Raw genomic sequence first — 19,389 nt, 5'->3', positions numbered from 1 at the left:
TAACCCCTAACTGTTCCCGATGAGCCTTGCATGGCTGCCTCCTTCAGTGTATGAGTAAGTTGTAAGTCCCTTTAGACTAAAGCGATATAATGTAATTACAGTGTATGGACTGTTTATTTTGGAGTTGTCATTTTTTTCCCAAAGTGATCTAACATTGATTTATTTAATTAAAATTTGTAGTTGATCACTGCCAAGCTGACCCAGGTGAGTGCCAACATGCCCTCCAGCCCCGACAGCTCCTCTGATTCTTCTACTGGGTCCCCTGGTAACCATGGCAACCACTACAGCGATGGACCCAACCCTGAAGTGGAGAGCTGCCTGCCGGGCGTGGTGAGACAGCTATTTATGTATTTTTTTTAATTTTTGTTTTGTTTATTTTACCTTTTTTTTGTTCCAGGTATTCCCTATTCTATTCCTTGTGTCTGAACGTTTTCACTTGCTAGTGTCTTTTTTTTTCGATGCAATGCGACTCTCTTCTATCTACTTTCCAGATCATGTCGCTGCATCTGCGCTACATCTCCTTCCTGTGGCAGGTGGCCGACCTCGGATGCAACCTCAACATGCCTCTGCTCCGAGACGGAGCCCGGGTGCTCATGAAGCTCATGCCGCCAGGTATGTCTGCACTTTTGTACTCAAACATTTTTGGAAACACTACCCATCTTCCCAGGTGTAAAAAGGTGTGTGTCTGTGTGTCTGTGTGTCTGTGTGTCTGTGTGTCTGTGTGTCTGTGTGTCTGTGTGTCTGTGTGTGTGTGTGTCTGTGTCTGTGTCTGTGTCTGTGTCTGTGTCTGTGTCTGTCTGTGTGTGTGTGTGTGTGTGTGTGTGTGTGCAGACAACACTACAGTGGGGAATCTGCGCGCGGTGTGTCTGGACCACGCAAAGCTCGGCGAGAACAGCCTCAGCCCAACGCTGGACTCCCGCTTCTTTGGCCCATCCCCCTCTCAAGTGCTCTACCTCATTGAGGTGAGTGTCAGAGCAGTTCTTCACCCAAAGCTGTCATCGCCTTTGCAATTGAAATTAAAAAAAAAAAAATCATGAAATCAAATAACACTTAATTAATCCCCTGAAGGAAATTCAGCTGTTAGATTAGCAGAAGATTAATGAACAGTAAAAGACAAAAAAGAGCTACAAAATATGTACAAATCTATAAACAGAAGTGAACTGGGAGTAGAATTATGCTAAAAACTGAGCCCATTATGGGCAGATGGCAGTTATGCTGAAGTACAGAACAGCACTGTGTAGCAATAATATTCAATGAAAGCTCTCATAAATATTTTGGTGAAGTAAATAATGTGTATAGCCATATATATATATATATATATATATATATATATATATCAATAGTCTCATAATATAGTAGTGAAAATAATGGCATTATAATAACAGCCATTTTAATAATGACACAGACGGTAATGATGGTAGTAACCCTAATTACAATAATATATGATAACTACAAAGAAAATAAAACGTCCTACTGCCTCTTTGCTCTACAGGTTGTTTACGCTCTGCTGATGCCAGCGAGCGCCACCCTGGGCGAGGACGCCAGCGACTTCCAGTACAACTTTCTGAAGAGTGGTGGGCTTCCCCTGGTGCTGAGCATGCTCACCAGGAACAACTTCCTACCGTCAGCGGACATGGAGACACGGCGAGGGGCCTACCTCAACGCCCTGAAAATAGCCAAGCTGCTGCTCACCGCTGTAGGCTTCGGGCATGTCAAGGCCGTCGCCGAGGCTTGCCAGCCCAACGCTGAAGGAAACATCCCCGTTTCACCGGTTAGACCACAAACACACTCATTGAACCGGTTTCTAAATGCTGCACAGACGGCGGGTCCAGTCAATCTGTTCACATTCCTTTTGTATTTGTGGCTTCTCTTGTATCCAAGAACCTTGATGAAGGAAGTCTTCAAGAAGGTGCAATTTTGTTCACAAATAAGTATGATAAAAATGTATCCCAATCATTTTGGCATGCTGCCAGTGATATTTAAGAGGTTTATTTGGAAATGAAAATGGCAGAGGAATTTTTAGGAAAACCTGAAGCGACACATGCGAGTGAAAAAATACTTTTGCAGTCGAAGTGAATTAAATAACATGATATTTTATGTAATATTTAGAGGTGATGTAACCAGTGCTTGAAATGGGTGGGTACTCACCGTTACACAGTGCTGGCACTTCTACATTTTACTCTTTGGCGTACCAGGACTTTTTCTTGTGCACCGGCACTTCTCCCAAGCTGCCGGCACTCTGTTCTGCCCTCTCAAGTGGACAAATCCAGCAGGGATATTGTAAAAATAATTGTTTTATTGAGTCAGAGCGCACTATTTTATTGTCATAACAGACAAGCTGCGAGTTCCGGCTCTGGGTTGCCATGACGTCATTGACACGTCCTTCTTTGCGCTTTCTATTTTGCACCTTTGTGGTGGAAACAGCTGGTTTCTGTTCCATCATTGGTAAAGGCTGCTGCCTGCGCTCGAGTTCAGGTGAAGTTCGCGGCAGGAACTGATGCTGTGTTCCTTGGGAACTCGGAAATCTGTAATGTAAGTGTTTCAACATAAAAACTACAGAGTTGTTCAAAACAACAGACGTGTTTTTTAAAATCTATACAAGGGGAACGTTGTTCACGGTCAGTGGTGTGCCCCACTATGTTGCTGTGACGGCAGTTCTGTTATCTTGGTCAATGCAGGCACGAGCAATGGGCACTGAAATTAAAAACTGGATTTTTATGACTTCAATGGAACACGGCATTAGTACTTCCACAGTACACACAGGCGAAAGGACCTTTACTTTACCATATATTTATATATTCTATACAATATATTTACTCTATATTTCTTTATTCTAAAGAAGACTTATAAACCCCGCCAACATCCAACATGGGACTAAGCGGAGTACCGGCACTTTTAAAAAAAAATTCCCACTTCAAGCACTGCATGTAATAGAGTATTGAGAAAGCCCAAATTAAAGTCTTGACAAAATCTGGAAAAATTGCAGATACTAAAATATTGGCCGATGCCAAAATTAATTTCTTTGTCCTCCAATTGGATCCAGTGTTTTCACAGATGATATCGATCGTCATTTACTTTTGTTGGGAAATATTTCCGCTCATTTATTTTGGTGTGTCCGCAGATTAACCAGGCCACTCACGACCAGGCCCTGGTCCTCCAGAGCGCCTTGCAGAACATCCCCAACCCCGCCTCAGAATGCATGCTGCGCAACGTAGCCATCCGCCTGGCCCAGCAGATCTCTGACGAGGTGAGAGCGACAAAGTAGCCTGAACCACCACATTGAGGTCGCGTTAAAGGAGGCCATGCATACTGTGTTCCACATCGAGAAGGAACTATGAACTGATCATCTATTTGGGTTTCAGTGGCTTTCACAACACTGTTCTCCCCTGCAGAACTTCTTCCAGGCTTCAAAATATATCCCAGATATATGTGTGATTCGAGCAGTGCAGAAGATAGTCTGGGCGTCAGGCTGTGGCACAGTGCAGCTCGTCTTCAGCTCCAATGAGGAAATCAGCAAGATCTATGAGAAGGTAAAAATTAGAAACTCCACTGTATTTCTCATTACGTCTGGGTTCTGGATGCCGTTTTGGTATTTAAAGAGTTGTCACATTAGATTATTGTATTTTTCTATAAAGACTATTAATAACTGAACTAAAAACACACCGTAACATTTAAACACGTTTTTTGGTAATTGAAGATTTACAAAGAAACCTCAAAAGTTGCAGAAGGGGGTTTGGGAAGCCTTAATGATGGTCTAGTTGCCTGATGGAGATCTTCATCCTTGCTCAGGATTAAGTGACAAAAACAGCCATTCTGAGCTGCTCTGGCATGTGGGCAGAGTTCAGAACTGAGCGCTTCTAGTGCTGTAGAAATAAAGGCCACCATTTGTTTCACAACTATGTTTTTTTCTTTTTTTTTTTTTTTTACAGACCAATCATTCCCTCCTGTCCGCCATCTATCGGTTAATTAGGGGCTTTGGGTATATATGCTTTTAAGCAAAGTAAATTCTAGAATTGAGCATCTAGGTTTTTAGACATTTTACATAGATCCATGCAATTGGACACTAGTTACGAAGTATCTGTGATTTCCCCTGTGTGAATAACACTAACATACTCCCAATACTTTATTTCAAAAAGTGTGTGTGTGTGTGTGTGTGTGTGTGTGTGTGTGTGTGTGTGTGTGTGTGTGTGTGTGTGTGTGTGTGTGTGTGTGTGTGTGTGTGTGTGTGTGTGTGTGTGTGTGTGTGTGTTTAGTAATTGGTCTTATTGTGTGCACGCTGAGATGACTAATGAGGCCTAGTGCTACTGAGCACCTGCTGCCACCCGACTAACCAGCTGGAGCATCGGCGAAAGCTCACTCCCATTTGAACGCTTTCAGTGGAGGATGTGCAACAAAAAGAAAAGCTTAATTGGACACAAGGTTCCATTAAGCATCAGGTTTGTTCTCCAGCGAAGCACAGCTTTAATGTTTAATGTCTTTCCTGCGCCATATATTCTCAGACGAATGCCCCAAAGGAGCCAGATGGAGAAGACGAGCAGGTCTGCTGTGAGGCCCTCGAAGTGATGACTCTGTGTTTCGCCCTCCTGCCCACCGCTCTGGACACCCTCAGTAAGGAAAAGGCGTGGCAGACCTTCATCATCGACCTGCTGCTGCACTGCCACAGCAAGTACGTACCCACGCCCGTTCATCCCTCCCTAGTTCGGATATGACGCCGCTTTCTGATCCCGATGCTGAACCTTGTGTTCTCAGGTCTGTGCGACAGATGGCTCAGGAGCAGTTCTTCCTCATGGCCACCCGGTGTTGCATGGGCCACAGACCCCTTCTCTTCTTCATCACTCTCCTCTTCACCGTGCTCGGGGTGATTGTTTTTTTGGGGTTTTTTTCAGTCACTTGTCATTTGGGGACTCTCTCGAAACCTCTTGTGTGAAAGCTATGGTGTTTTTGTCTTCCTGGGTTCAGAGCACTGCCAAAGAGAGGGCGAAGCATGCGGGAGATTACTTCACGTTACTCCGACACCTGCTGAACTACGCATACAACAGCAACATCAACCTGCCCAATGCAGAGGTGCTACTCAACAATGAGATAGACTGGCTGAAAAGGATCCGGGTAAGGCCATCTGTAGTCTCAGTTACCGTGTGTCATCTCTTGCTGCTTTAAAAGGCCAGCTTCAGGTTATCAGTAGCTTAACCTTTATACCGAGTTGCTAGCTTTACTGTGGAGTGGAACTGACGACAGAAGATGCATCTGCTGCTCTTCAGGATGAGGTAAAGAGGACAGGAGAGACGGGGGTGGAGGAGACCATCTTGGAAGGCCACATTGGTGTCACCAAGGAGCTGCTGGCCTTCCAGACCCCAGAGAAGAAGTACTACATTGGCTGTGAGAAGGGAGGTGCCAACCTCATCAAGGTACAACAAAAAAATTCAACAACCATTTGTTTTTACAGACAATTTCCCATATTTTTGTCCCATTTTATCGGTTCCAAATAAAAAATTTACAAATCTCTTTCCCGCTCCAGGAGCTGATTGATGATTTCATCTTCCCGGCGTCAAACGTCTACCTGCAGTACATGAAGAGCGGGGAGTTCCCCACAGAGCAGGCCATTCCGGTGTGCAGCAGCCCTGCCTCTATCAATGCCGGCTTCGAGTTACTGGTGGCGCTGGCTGTCGGCTGCGTCCGCAACCTTAAGCAGATTGTCGACACGCTGACGGACATGTACTACCTCGGTACTGACCAACACCATGCCGGCCACCGAGCTAATGTTTTAGGTTTCTGTTTCTGTTTTAGGAGTCAGTTCTGCTTGTAAACCTGTAACTGTTTCCTTTAAGGATGCGAGACCCTCACAGAGTGGGAGTATCTGCCCCCGGTGGGGCCACGCCCCAACAAGGGCTTCGTTGGGCTGAAGAACGCAGGGGCCACCTGCTACATGAACTCGGTCATCCAGCAGCTCTACATGATCCCGCCCATCCGCAACGGCATCTTGGCCATCGAGGGAACAGGCACCGATGTGGACGACGACATGTCGGGGGATGAGAAGCAGGAGAACGAGGTAATGGACTTCTAATGGGATGTATGGACGCTTTGCGTTGCCCGATGAAGATTCTTCATCCTTTTTCAGCCCTCGGTGACTGACAAAATGGCCAACTCCGGGCTTAAAGGCCATGTGGGCTGAGGACATGAGAGCGACCGAAGTGCTGCTAATTGATCTGAACTGCACTTAACAAACTGGTTATCGCCAGCTGCTCTCTTTGACCTTACAATAAGAAACAACCACCACATTATGTATTTCAAACAGCTATTCCAAAACGCAGGTGTACATTACATTTACATGTTACATTGTTACAGCCCTGAAGTCTTGAGATTTGCAGCTAACTTCGCTTCATACACGTGCATTTTGTTTTCAGAATAACGTGGACCCCCGCGATGAGGTGTTCAGCTACCACCACCAGTTTGATGACAAACCCTCCAGCAAGTCGGAGGACAGGAAGGAGTACAACATCGGGGTGTTGCGCCACCTACAGGTCATCTTCGGCCATCTGGCTGCCTCCAGGCTGCAGTACTATGTCCCGAGGGGATTCTGGAAGCAGTTCAGGTATTTAAAGAGCTTTCACTTTAGATTTTTCGATAGTACTATGAATAATGGATCTGAAAACACACTTTTACATTCAAACACATATTTTTGACAGTTTTAATCTCAAAGTTGCCCTAGTAGCCCAATGACGATCTTCATCCTTGCTCAGGATTGAGTGACTGACAAAAGCAGCCATTCTGAGCTACTCTGCTGTGTGGGCATGGCTCAGAACTGAGGGCTTCTAGTGCTGGAGAATTAAAGGCCACAGCTTATTGACTTTATAGAACAGGGATTTTAGATTGCCGTTCCCTCTTACCCCATAACACTGATCTTATTTTCACTAATGCCTCCTTCCTGTTTTCATTTCCTTTTTTTCAGGCTATGGGGCGAGCCTGTGAACCTGCGGGAGCAGCATGATGCTCTGGAGTTCTTCAACTCCCTTGTGGACAGTCTGGATGAAGCTTTGAAAGCCCTGGGCCACCCGGCCATGCTCAGCAAAGTACTCGGAGGCTCCTTTGCAGACCAGAAGATCTGCCAGGGCTGCCCCCACAGGCAAGTTCTCACGAAAGTTTGCAAGGAAGTATTTGTGGCTGCCTCTTCAGTTCCTCTAATCCTAAACAGTTTTTCTTTGTTACCAGGTATGAATGTGAGGAGTCCTTCACCACGTTGAATGTAGACATCAGGAACCACCAGAACCTGCTTGATTCAATGGAGCAGTATGTTAAAGGGGACCTCCTGGAGGGAGCAAACGCCTACCACTGTGAGAAGTGCAACAAGAAGGTAAAACCATGGCAGATGCTCTCTGCATTTCACCCAGTACTTGTGTACAGTTCTCTATGTGTTTACTCTCTAAAGTGTTAAATGCAGATCACCAGCCAGCCAAACTCTGTTCATGAATCGGAAAAGTAGCACTAGCGCGCCTTTAATGATGAATCAAGAAAGTCAAATTACACCAGTCAGGAGAATGAAACTTAAATGTGATCTATATTCTAAATAGCTGCCACAGAAGGTAACCGGCGACACAGAAAAGACCGTTCAGGAATAAAGCATCACTCATTTGCAGAGCCTGACCGATACGTCGGCCATTATTTGACTTTTTGACCACATCAGGATTGACAGTTGTGCGGCCGATATGTCCGGATTTTTAAATAATATATTTTTTTTATTATAAATTATATTAAAAAAAAAAAAATCATTGGCTCTTTATCCTGTACTTGTCTGCTTTACACTACTTTTAAGTTACTCACCAAAATAAGTGTTGAAGTGTGACTAGGCATTATAAATCCATCCATGTTTGTTTACATTCACGTTAGGACACAGACGCTGCTCTCCAGGAAGCGATGCTGCGACCATGGGAAACTCAGAAAACAAATTTGTTTCAGAAGTGATGATATGTTCACTGGAACTTGGAAAAAAATTATCATAGGAAATTCATTTAATATCGTTTTTTCAAAAAATGTAATATTTTAAAAGGTTTAATTTTTTCAAATATAATGCGCTAATTTTGCATTTTTTTTTTTGACAAAATATTGGTCAGAACATCGATAATCGGTGGGCTAGGACTCAACAAAATCAGGATCAGCATCGCACCCTAAAATCTGGCGTCAGACTTTGTCCACTTGAATGAATCTCCATTTCTTTTCCAATTAGCTTTAGGAAGATTCATTAAAGTTAGTATATAATGTAATGTCGTCTCTTCTCAGGTGGACACAGTGAAGCGCCTGCTGATCAAGAAGCTGCCTCCTGTCCTGGCCATCCAGCTGAAGCGCTTCGACTACGACTGGGAGAGGGAGTGCGCCATCAAATTCAACGACTACTTTGAGTTCCCCCGGGAGCTGGACATGGAGCCCTACACGGTGGCGGGTGTGGCCAAGCTGGAGGGCGACGACGTGAACCCAGAGAACCAGATGATCCAGCAGAACGAACCCTCTGAGCCCACGCCCCCTGGCAGCTCTAAGTATCGCCTGGTGGGGGTGCTGGTGCACTCAGGCCAGGCCAGCGGCGGACACTACTACTCCTACATCATCCAGAGGAATGGTGGCGATGGTGAGCGCAACCGCTGGTACAAGTTTGATGACGGTGACGTGACAGAGTGCAAGATGGACGACGAGGAGGAGATGAAGAACCAGTGCTTCGGCGGGGAGTACATGGGGGAGGTGTTTGACCACATGATGAAGAGGATGTCGTACCGCAGGCAGAAGCGCTGGTGGAATGCCTACATCCTCTTCTATGAGCGCATGGACTCCTCGGACAAAGACAGCGAGCTGGTCAAGTACATCTCAGAGCTCAGTGTCTCGACCACCAAGCCGCACCAGGTCAAGATGCCCGGTGTCATCGAGTGCAGCGTCCGCAAGCAGAACGTTCAGTTCATGCACAACAGAATGCAATACAGCCTGGAATATTTCCAATTCATTAAGAAACTCCTGACCTGTAACAGTGTCTATTTAAACCCTCCTCCAGGTATGTATGTGTGTGTGTGCCTGTGCGTGTGTGTGGGAGAGAGACTTAAATGAAAACCATTCACTGAAACTGTAGATGATCAGATGTAGCTCTTTATTTTTCTGCCATTCTTTACTACACTTTTATGATATATGGTGCTTGCTTACAATAACAAAGGTCTTTTGGGATGTTGGGACCAAAGTGATGGATTTTTGTTAATGTATTACGATGTGCTGGCAGTGACTTATGCAATGTCTTCTCTAGGAAAGGGCGAGAAGTTTAAGCGGTCTGTTGATTTGGTAATTTAATGCTGAAAAGTCGCCTCAATTGAGCAAAATTGCAATTGGTTGAACTTGTGTACATTTTTGTGATTGCCAAATCGCAATATCCTGAAGGGACTGACTTTATCATGTCCACCAAAATCCCAGACAATGTCTATAATAATATTGGTATTATAATGATATATCGCCCAGCCCAAATGTAGACTCATTGGAAGTGAAATTGCAAAGCTACAGTTTTGGTTTATACAATCCACATCCTCCTTCAGCTGATGTCACTGGTGTCTGTGAGAAGCAGGCTTCCAGCTTGCCATCTTGAGCTAGACGGGCATAAGCTGCCAAGCAACACTGGACATTAGTATCTTATTTCCAGCGATACTCGCTGCTGCCAAGCCCTTGTCCATGAGCTTGGCAGCAGTGTGTATGTTCTTCATTGAAGTTCCCCTGAATCTAACAATATTTTGTGCAAATGCATTATTAATGACCCCAGAGCCCAAGGGGCTGCGAAGGGAAATCATCAACAAGGCTAATAATCAGTGTAGAGTCACTCGTTGGGAAAGAAGAAAACTAATATGCTGAGATGCATCATTAGTCTTTGATCCACTACGGATTCAGTGTATTTGATGGAATTGTAAGTGAAATCTACTTTCCTGTGTTCCATATGTCTTAAAGTACTATGTGTAATTTAATCATAAAGAAATGGACAGGCACATCCACAAGGCATTAGAGAAAATGGTTTCCGTGGCTATTAAAAGATGCACATTGTCACCATATGTGCTCTGGTTGCATTTATATTTTTAATTTTTGGAGGATAATAATCAAGACCAGTGTTTTAAAACGAATAAGTGGAAAGTTATTTCAACTATTGAAACATGGAGACTTGTGTTCTTTCTGTCATAATCTTAAGCTTCATTTCCTGCACATTAAACACTCACCCCCTTGTGCTCTCTGTGTTGACCAGGACAAGACCACCTCCTGCCAGAGGCAGAGGAGATAGCTATGATAAGTGTTCAGCTGGCCGCTCGCTTCCTCTTCAGCACAGGATTCCACACTAAGAAAGTAGTGCGAGGTCCCGCTAGCGATTGGTAAGTTGGGTCAGCGCGTCCTACAACCTTCGCATCAGTTCCTCTCTTTTGTTGCTAACCCCCCCCCCCCCCCCCATGGCCCTGTAGGTATGACGCCCTGTGTGTCCTGCTGAGGCACAGTAAGAATGTACGCTACTGGTTTGCACACAACGTCCTGTTTGCCTACGCCAACCGCTTCTCAGAGTACCTGCTGGAGTGCCCCAGTGCTGAGGTCCGGGGCGCATTTGCCAAGCTCATAGTCTTTATCGCACACTTCTCCCTTCAAGACGGCCCCTGTCCTTCTCCGACTGCCTCCCCTGGACCCTCTGCTCAGGTATGACTCAGAACCGCTGTAAAGGCCTTCTCCAGTTTAGCTGTCAAGCGAAGATCTATATTTAATCAGTTTGCTGTGCTGTTGTGACACCTATATAATCAGACGTTGGAATGACCCTTGCGGGTAGGGGACTGAGAACAGTTTTCTTCAAACATAAACATCACAAATTAAGCTTTTCATCGACACAAGTTTAGCAGTAAGCAGCAATTATGAAGAGTGAATGCGCTCATGGTGCCTCTCAAGCGACAGTTTTGAGAAGGAGGATTTTCCTTTTGTAGATGGCTGATTCACTCGATAGACTGTCTTTAGTCATCCAGTCATGAAGATGCCAAATGGGTTTGGAGAAATGGTTATATTTCACAGTGGGTGGCCCTACTAGGTTATATAATCAAACAATACAATTTTCCGGGTACATTTACAGTTGACTCCAGACAGAGCAGCCATGGCATGCTGATATTTAGAGGAATTATATTCACCTGATGCTGAAGCCCAAGTCTGGGCATTTATAGTCTCCTACATCTACATTTAAAAAGGAACAATAATGAATGAATGGGGATCGCAGAGAGATGCATGGCTGAAATGAGAGGCTGTGTTTTTTCCAAAAATAAGTATAAGGAGTGGGCCGATCATATGATAGTCATAATCAGATTCATATCCGTAAAATGTAGCCCAATTGACGTGATCTCGGGGAAAAAAAACGGAAGTTGCCTCCAAATGGCAGTGAAAGAAGCTACTCGCTTTTATTGTGGGGGGGGGGGGGAAAGAATGGATGTTATTTATCACTGTTGCTTTTGCACTCTTAAAATAAGAGTCTGCCTCTAAACAGTTTAAAGATTGAGATGCCTCACCTTATGTATGTCGTGCCAGATAGCAGACGCCAAATGTTGCAATAAATAAATGTTGTTAAAAAGTTCCAACGACTCTGCCACACCTCAAAATGCTCACTCTGCATATATTGCATTCCACTGTGTTGCTTTGGCACTCCATCTTGAAATAATTACACACCGCAGACATAATGTTTAAAGTCATGTAGCGGAAGTTTTGTCCTAGAGTTTGTTACTGTAAATTTTGACACTAAAATTTTTATTTTATTAAAATGTATATCGGCCCAAGATATTTATCGGTCTCGATTAGAATAATCTGTATCGGTACCCGCCCTGCGCGACTTCTAATTAAAACCATGCCAAAATGCGTGTTTCCATCAGGGATGTGATAACCTGAGTCTGAGTGACCACCTGTTGAGAGCCGTACTCAACCTGCTCAGGAGAGAGGTTTCTGAACACGGCCGTCACCTGCAGCAGTACTTTAACCTCTTTGTCATGTACGCCAATCTAGGTAAGGACCACAGAAAAACACTCCACCAAACACGCTTGTCATGCGCATCTGCTCTTCTTGTGTGACTTAATCTCTCCCTTTGAGACCGAACAGGGGGTGGCGGGGATAACCACATGTCATTATCAACTCATTTTCTCTCCCAGGCCTAGCAGAGAAGACCCAGCTGCTCAAGCTGAGCGTCCCCGGCACCTTCATGTTGGTGGCACTGGACGAAGGCCCTGGTCCGCCAATTAAATACCAGTATGCCGAGCTGGGCAAGCTCTACACTGTGGTCTCCCAGCTGGTGCGCTGCTGCGACGTCTCCTCCCGCATGCAGTCCTCCATCAACGGTGAGTCCACCACAGTCTTTGGTACAAGCTTGTTCTGCAGGAGCGACTTGAAGTGGGGTTGAACAGCCCTGTGGAGACCTTTTATCCACTGACAATAACTGAGGGTTTCTAGTGCCACTGTCGGACGCCATCGTTCGTTTATAAATCAATATACCAGTGATTTAACATGACTGTTCCCATCCCCTCCAGGCAATCCTCCCCTGCCCAACCCCTATGGCGACCCCAACCTGACGGCCCCCGTGATGCCCGTGCAGCAGATGGTGGTAGAGATCTTGTTCGTCAGGACCAGCTATGTGAAGAAGATCATCGAGGACTGCAGCAACTCCGAAGAGACGGTGAAGCTGCTGCGCTTCAGCTGCTGGGAGAACCCGCAGTTCTCCTCCACGGTGCTCAGTGAGCTGCTCTGGCAGGTAAAAAGGGATTGAAGGGTCCCTCGTTAGATGATAAACACACACTGCTCTGGTTGAGCAGCCATCGCAGTTATCGCAGCACTTGTTCGCTGGTCCGGGTAAACGTTGTGTGTCTGCGTGCAGGTGGCGTATTCCTACACCTACGAGCTGAGGCCTTACCTGGACTTGCTGCTACAGATCCTGCTCATTGAAGACTCGTGGCAGACACACAGGTAAGCCGGACTGTGCACGGTTGTTGATATCAGGATTCTCACGTGTCCTAAAAAACCCAGAATTCCATGATCTAGTTTTTACAGTCATGAAATATGACAAAATTGCAGCTGAAATAAGTAAACAAAAAAAAAAATGAGTGGAGAGGGCCTTTTTAAAAAAGAACACATGATCAGGTCATGGAAAATGTCCTGGAAAAAGATTTCATGTAGACAGTCGGGGAAGCCTGTGATATGCTGCAACTTTTCGTCCTTGGGGTCGTCTTCATCGTTCAAATCCCACCTCCTCTGCTTGCACAAGGATCCACAATGTTCTCAAAGGCATCCCTGATGACCGAGATGGGCTTTTCGACACCATCCAGCGCTCCAAAAACCACTACCAGAAACGGGCCTACCAGTGCATCAAGTGCATGGTCGCCCTCTTCAGCAACTGCTCTGTGGCGTACCAGATACTGCAGGTACGCAAACCCTCGCTGACGCTGCCGCCTCCCTTGACATTTGTGCGTCGTCGATGTTTGTTTTTTGGAAGTTTCATGTCTGTACCCATTTTGCGTTCCTCGCACAGAGTAACGGCGACCTGAAGCGCAAGTGGACGTGGGCGGTCGAGTGGCTCGGGGACGAGCTGGAACGGCGGCCGTACACGGGGAACCCACAGTACACCTACAACAACTGGTCGCCGCCCGTCCAGAGCAACGAGACGTCCAACGGCTACTTCCTGGAGCGCTCCCACAGCGCTCGCATGACGCTGGCCAAGGCCTGCGAGCTCTGTCCCGAGGAGGTAACGGCCCCGTCCGGCATCACGCTCCTACCCGCTCGTTTCCACACATACACTACTAGTACTTTACACACTTTTCCAGAATGTCTCAGTGTTATCTCCTAGTCCCGATGCTTATTGTTTCACTACCACTCCCTGTTGCATGCCTCCCAACTATGCTGCTATGATGTTGGATTTTTCTGCTAACCACACCACATTTTGGTTACTATTGTTCTTGTGAGTTTTCCATCGGAGTCTCCGGGCTTGTAGATGAATATAAAAGTATGAGGGCTGTGTGTAAGATGCCAAAGTGATATTCTAATTTTTTCTTTTTTTTCTTTTTTTTTCTCTTTACTATAGGTAGGGCTTTTGAGTTTTCGACAGTTTTATTCCAGTATTTTTCCCCCTAAGATGTTTTCAATGATTGATAAATATAAGTTATATATTTTGCTTTTTACCTTATTTTTGTTACGAAGCATATTTAACTTCATAACAGAATAATCTGTAGATGTCGTGTTTTAGCCCAATTGATTCTGATCCTAAATGAAAATGTGTTTTTTAAAAATTATAAAAAAAAATACAAAAAGATAAAAACGCTACAAATCCACACTTGAACAGTTTATTGACAATTGTCAATATGCACTATTAACTGCCATTTCAAAATAGTGTCACTTAACGAAGCACGAGGTGGTATCTGAAGAAGACCCCGCGATGCCGAAATCCTCGTCGCCACAGCAGCTTTTGCCAGGGGAAGGCACAGGACAGCAGCAGCACACTGTAAGACTCAGATACCCCGACAACAAGCTTCCTCTGCCACTGTCGCCATCCTCCGTCTCTCGGGTTGTCCACGGGGCGTCTCCCCCCACCACCTAGTCGACAGGGAAAGTAGAGAGGCAGCCAGACTGACGCACAGAGAGAGCAATTGTTAGGGAGGACGGTCAACTTCCACCCCATTGTTCGTCACATTTTGCCCAAACGTAACAGTTGCACAAAAGTTGAGTACAGAAGAAATCATGCCTCGCGGCTGTGAAACAGAGCCTTGTTCAGCCGAGCACTTTTCAAAACTATCAGAGCTGCTTGTCCCCCCCACGCTCCCTCTCCCCCCTAAAAAGCAAGCTAACTGTAATGCAGTCGGCCTCCTGCACAACTGATCGAAAACTCTAAGCCTTGGCTATAGTTGACATAGTGCTAGTATTCTTATAATGCTGTCAAATCTTACTGTGCAAGATGGGAATGCTGATTTTTGTTCTTCTGCCTGGAGTTGTAGCCAGTGCATTCATACCTAGGTGCAGTTACACTGAGGTCTCTTTTGTTCATGTATTTTATGAATTGTTTTAAGACTTAGAACTTCTTGGGGCATTTTTTTATTTTATTTTGACAAAAAATAATTAAATAAACTTTTTGGGCTTTAGAGGAGCTCACAGAAAATCCAAATACCAAAAATAGCATTTGACCGGAGATGTTGTGGATGATTTATACTTTGTTTTTAATTTCCAATTGTTTTATAGACATTTTTAGTCAATGTCTTTTTAATGAAAGCACTGGGAATCGACACACAGATAGGGAATAACAGGAAGAATCGGTTACACAAGCTTCAGGCATGATACTAAAGTGAGTCTAGAGCCTGCAAATTTTTTATTTTTTTCCCCACTTGTCCTTCTGTCATGGTGTAATGTGTCCATCGCTTGATGTTTTAGATGTAGACACGCAGCATACTGAACTGGACTACATTTATATTATGACTAGATTGCTTTAAAATTGAATGAAAATTTAAAACATCATTTTGTATGAATATCAGATTCACAATCTGTGAACATCAATTTCAACAGAACCAGTGTGACCGTACTCAAACAAAGGTAAAATCCTTCTACACATGTAGAAACCTCATTATAACTTGTTACAATAAGAGTCTGCCACACATTGGTTTTGAGATTTTATTTCTCCTCACACAGTAAATGATCGGCTGGTAATAGCAAGAAATCCTTAATAATAAAATACTGCAAACTGTGTTGTCTGGAGAATTGGCATCCCCCCCCCTCCCAAAAAAACTTTGATTTGCATTTAACAAGTCAAAAGGTGTAACTGTGACGTGTCTTCCATATTCCCAGGAGCCTGATGACCAGGAAGCGCCCGATGACCAGGACTCCTCCCCACCAGAGGAAACCTCTCTCTACCCACACTCTCCAGGAACCACCCAGTTTCAACAGGCAGGCCACCCTTTAACAGTGTTTTTGCAAATATTAGACCCTAAAAGCAAATTTCAACAAACCTTTGATCTGATAATGCTTGTCCATATATTTGTCCAAATGAGTCTTCAAATGCTCTTCTGTGTCAGGGTTTTATAACATCAGAAATGTTGAACCAAAACAGAACTGGATGCCCTTTCCCCTGATCATCAATGATCCGTGGTCATTGAAATGCAGGGTAAATGTGAAGTTGTGTGAATATTTAATGACGGTTCATGCTCCAGTTGTGTATCATATCCTCCTCTGCCATGCAGGCTTCTAACTGTGTCGTCTTCCTCCCCAGAACAACCACCCCCACGGGCAGCCGTACACAGGGCCCGCCGCTCAGCACATGAACAACCCCCAGCGCCCATGTCCCGCCGCGGCTCCGGCCCCCACTCCGGGGCCGACTCCGGGCCCGACCCAGACCCAGACCCCGACCCCGACCCCAGGCCCTGTTCCGGCTCCCGGTCCAGGTCCACGAGCACAAGAGAACTGGGAGAGCAGCGAGGAGGTTGCCCCCGCCCCCAGCTCCATCCCAGCGCCTGCCCTTCCCAAGGAGTAACATGCCCCCACCACCCTTCCTCCACTGTGCCTCGAGCCTCCATCACCTTGCTCTCCCCCCTTTTCATCCACCGATCAACAGAGCTCCTTATCGGGACAAACTCTTTCTCTCTCTCTCTCTCTTGTTTTCTCTCTCTCTCTCGCTCTCTCTCTCTCTCGCTCTCTCTCTCACTCACTCACTCTGCCCCCCCCCCCTCCCCGGGGGCAGGGCAGAGTGCAGCCCCCGCCCCTCTCCAGGACAATGTAGAGCGTTCCTCCCCCATCGGCCTGCGAGAGGTGTTCTTCCCTGGCCTGGAGCTGCCAGCCCATGTGACTGGAGCATGATGGTGGCTGCAGAGGTGAGCGGAGCGGAAAGTTGAAATAGAAGGAAAAAAAAAAAAAAGAAAAAAAGGAAACAGAGCAAAATGTTCCCAGACCTGACGATGCTGATGCGCTTGTCGACACGACGAAAAAGGTGTACATAGTATGTTAATGTGATTGTTCTGACTGTTCTAATCACCCAGTAGCATAACTGTGTCTGGTTTGCTGTTGGGAGATCTTGCAGATCTGATGAAAAAAAACAAAAAACGGATACTATAAATAAACAAAAATGGAAAAGAAAAAAAAAAAAAACTGTAAGAAGACAAAACTCCTCTTTGTTTTATCACCCATGCTCAGCAGTGAGGTTTGGTCTGCCATCGGACGATTACTGGTCATTCAACTGTAGGAGGACGCATTGTTATTATCATAATTGTATTATTATTATTATTATTATTAATAAGATCCTTGGCAACCTTATGACCCATGCCAAATCAACTCACAAGCTGTGGTTGGTTTTAAGAGTGAGACGTGGAATGGTTTGGGTGAAGTTTTACGGTGTTTGGTTGATGTGGAAAAAGCGGTGATGCAACATTGTTCTGAAACTTATTGCCTTTCTTTTTTTTTTTTTTTTTTTTTTTTTTCTCTCTCTCTGGTTATTAATTCAATCCTTTTGAAGCTCTAGTTAATATGCTGTAACATTTAGCATGGCTTCTCACCAGAATAGTGTAGCCCAAGGGAAGACTTGTGATCAAGACAACATACAGCTGTTCTTAATCCACAGCTCCGAAGGGGACGTCCCCCTCAAGGTTTTTTTTTTTTTTTGGTTTTTTTTTTACACTCATCTACCCCTTGTACATTGAAGGCGCTATTTTGAACCAATGTATGAATAAGTGGCTTTTCAATTGCACATTATTATAATCCTCCAACTTCACATTTGGCAGTCAGTTTCGGTGGGATAGACGGCTTAGCTTTTCATTGATAGGATTTATGAAAAATGAAACATATGCAACAGAATTTCTACGTTGGACTACCTGGTGTATAATAGACTGTGGTTTGCTTCTGGTTCTCTTCAATTAAGCCTGGTCTTAGACAGACTTTCCCATTGGCTTCCATTCTTGTGGAGAAGGTCGGACAGGGCACCTCCGGCTGTTGGCCGGACAACCGATCCTGAGCCGTGGTTCGAAGAGATCTCTCCTCCCCCTCCAAGCTGAATAGGTTCCACAGCAGGGGTGTACCATAATAGCGGCTGGTTAGTTATGTTGCAACTTGAGTTCAAATGTAATTCTGTAGGAGTAAAAGGTAAACATCAGTAAATACTGTATTTAATTGGTAACTTGAATGCGTGTATTTTTGGGGATTTTTCTTTTGTCTAAAACATACCAAATACTCCTGCAAATGAAAATATTCTGCCCACCGTATTATATTTAAATATTTTGCTCTTATTTTATAGAATTTATTTTGTTGTATTTCACTAAAAAATAGAATTTGATTTAAGAGGAACATTTTGTCCTTGTGTTATTTTTAAAGAAGATATTGACTGTACAGAGTTCTGCGCCCTGTTTTTTGCCGACTTTTGTTTTGGCCATGGTGTGACGTTGAATTCTGGAGCTACAGTCGCGATGTGAACTTTCACTTTGTGAGGTTTTTTGTGCACAGAAATATAACAAAAGCATTGCGCCCTTAGCAAATAAAGAACATGAAATCTTGATTGCGTGTCATTTGTGCTCATGCTTAACATTATAGAAAAGATGTATATTAAATTTAACTTGCAACTGTTAAATGAAGATACATATTGTGTCCTCATATTAGCCAACCAGTTTCTTGTTGGGACCTAGACTGGTGTATTTGCTTTGTGATTACACCTTTATACTGATTAAGCAGTTCTAATACTTTTATAGCAGACAAGGTTTCCCCTGGATGGTGCATAAAATGACATTCCTCCAGAAAAACTAATTTTAGCAAGCCAAATGCACTTGACACCCACTTTCTCAATAGTCTGGCTTTTGTACTTTCGGCTTAAATCATGTAGAGGGGACAGCTTGTCTTGGTTAACCAAAGTAGGATACCGCTTCATTTTCTGGGGTCAAAACAGGCCTGAGTTCAAATGACACCTTAAGATTTTGAACTACACGCAGACCTGCCAACCTTGGGTACATGTTTTGAGTAGCACAATGTATCAGGGAGTCTGGCGTTTGATTCACACCATAGCCATCCGGCAACGTGTCTCCTCACATTGTATGCAAGCTACCACGGTCAACTCTGGTTCTCAGGATGTACTGCTTGAAATACATCTTGCAAAAGTTACCAAACATGTTTACCAACTAGACCGATTGTGATTTTTTTTGGACCAAGTCAGATCTGCTGTACGTTGGCGACAAATACATCACGTGATCTGATCACGCTCATGTAACTGGACAACTGCACAAGCAGACCACCGCTGCAATTTTCAGTTACCACAATGAGATTTCTGGTTGACGGTTTAATGGTTCATTATTTTTTGTAGTTTCAGCTGGTGATTTATACTTGCATATTTTGACAAGAATGGCATAGTTGGTACAAAAATACATACGGGTTGGCAGG

General features: G+C 44.7%; 1 protein-coding gene across 1 annotated transcript in view; it reads left to right on the top strand.

The window, feature by feature from the left end:
- usp9 (ubiquitin specific peptidase 9) overlaps positions 1-18,303 on the top strand; it is a 44,091-nt gene extending 25,788 nt beyond the window's left edge. The window contains exons 21-47 of the mRNA XM_080019313.1: positions 181-330; positions 492-612; positions 832-962; positions 1,493-1,771; positions 3,122-3,247; positions 3,393-3,530; positions 4,500-4,666; positions 4,750-4,858; positions 4,960-5,106; positions 5,259-5,405; positions 5,516-5,723; positions 5,826-6,046; positions 6,402-6,589; positions 6,947-7,120; positions 7,207-7,348; positions 8,272-9,028; positions 10,247-10,370; positions 10,458-10,683; positions 11,889-12,018; positions 12,162-12,347; positions 12,537-12,757; positions 12,881-12,969; positions 13,268-13,424; positions 13,532-13,744; positions 14,387-14,497; positions 15,829-15,927; positions 16,250-18,303. Coding sequence (XP_079875439.1) covers positions 181-330; positions 492-612; positions 832-962; positions 1,493-1,771; positions 3,122-3,247; positions 3,393-3,530; positions 4,500-4,666; positions 4,750-4,858; positions 4,960-5,106; positions 5,259-5,405; positions 5,516-5,723; positions 5,826-6,046; positions 6,402-6,589; positions 6,947-7,120; positions 7,207-7,348; positions 8,272-9,028; positions 10,247-10,370; positions 10,458-10,683; positions 11,889-12,018; positions 12,162-12,347; positions 12,537-12,757; positions 12,881-12,969; positions 13,268-13,424; positions 13,532-13,744; positions 14,387-14,497; positions 15,829-15,927; positions 16,250-16,510 — 5,022 coding nt within the window. The 3' untranslated portion in view covers positions 16,511-18,303. The remainder of the gene's footprint in view (positions 1-180; positions 331-491; positions 613-831; positions 963-1,492; positions 1,772-3,121; positions 3,248-3,392; positions 3,531-4,499; positions 4,667-4,749; positions 4,859-4,959; positions 5,107-5,258; positions 5,406-5,515; positions 5,724-5,825; positions 6,047-6,401; positions 6,590-6,946; positions 7,121-7,206; positions 7,349-8,271; positions 9,029-10,246; positions 10,371-10,457; positions 10,684-11,888; positions 12,019-12,161; positions 12,348-12,536; positions 12,758-12,880; positions 12,970-13,267; positions 13,425-13,531; positions 13,745-14,386; positions 14,498-15,828; positions 15,928-16,249) is intronic.
- The last annotated feature ends 1,086 nt before the right edge of the window (positions 18,304-19,389 follow it).

The sequence above is a fragment of the Zeus faber genome (genome assembly GCF_960531495.2).
Source record: "Zeus faber genome assembly, chromosome: 18".
Taxonomy (NCBI): Eukaryota; Metazoa; Chordata; class Actinopteri; order Zeiformes; family Zeidae; genus Zeus; species Zeus faber.
This window is presented reverse-complemented; position numbering and strand designations above follow the sequence as displayed.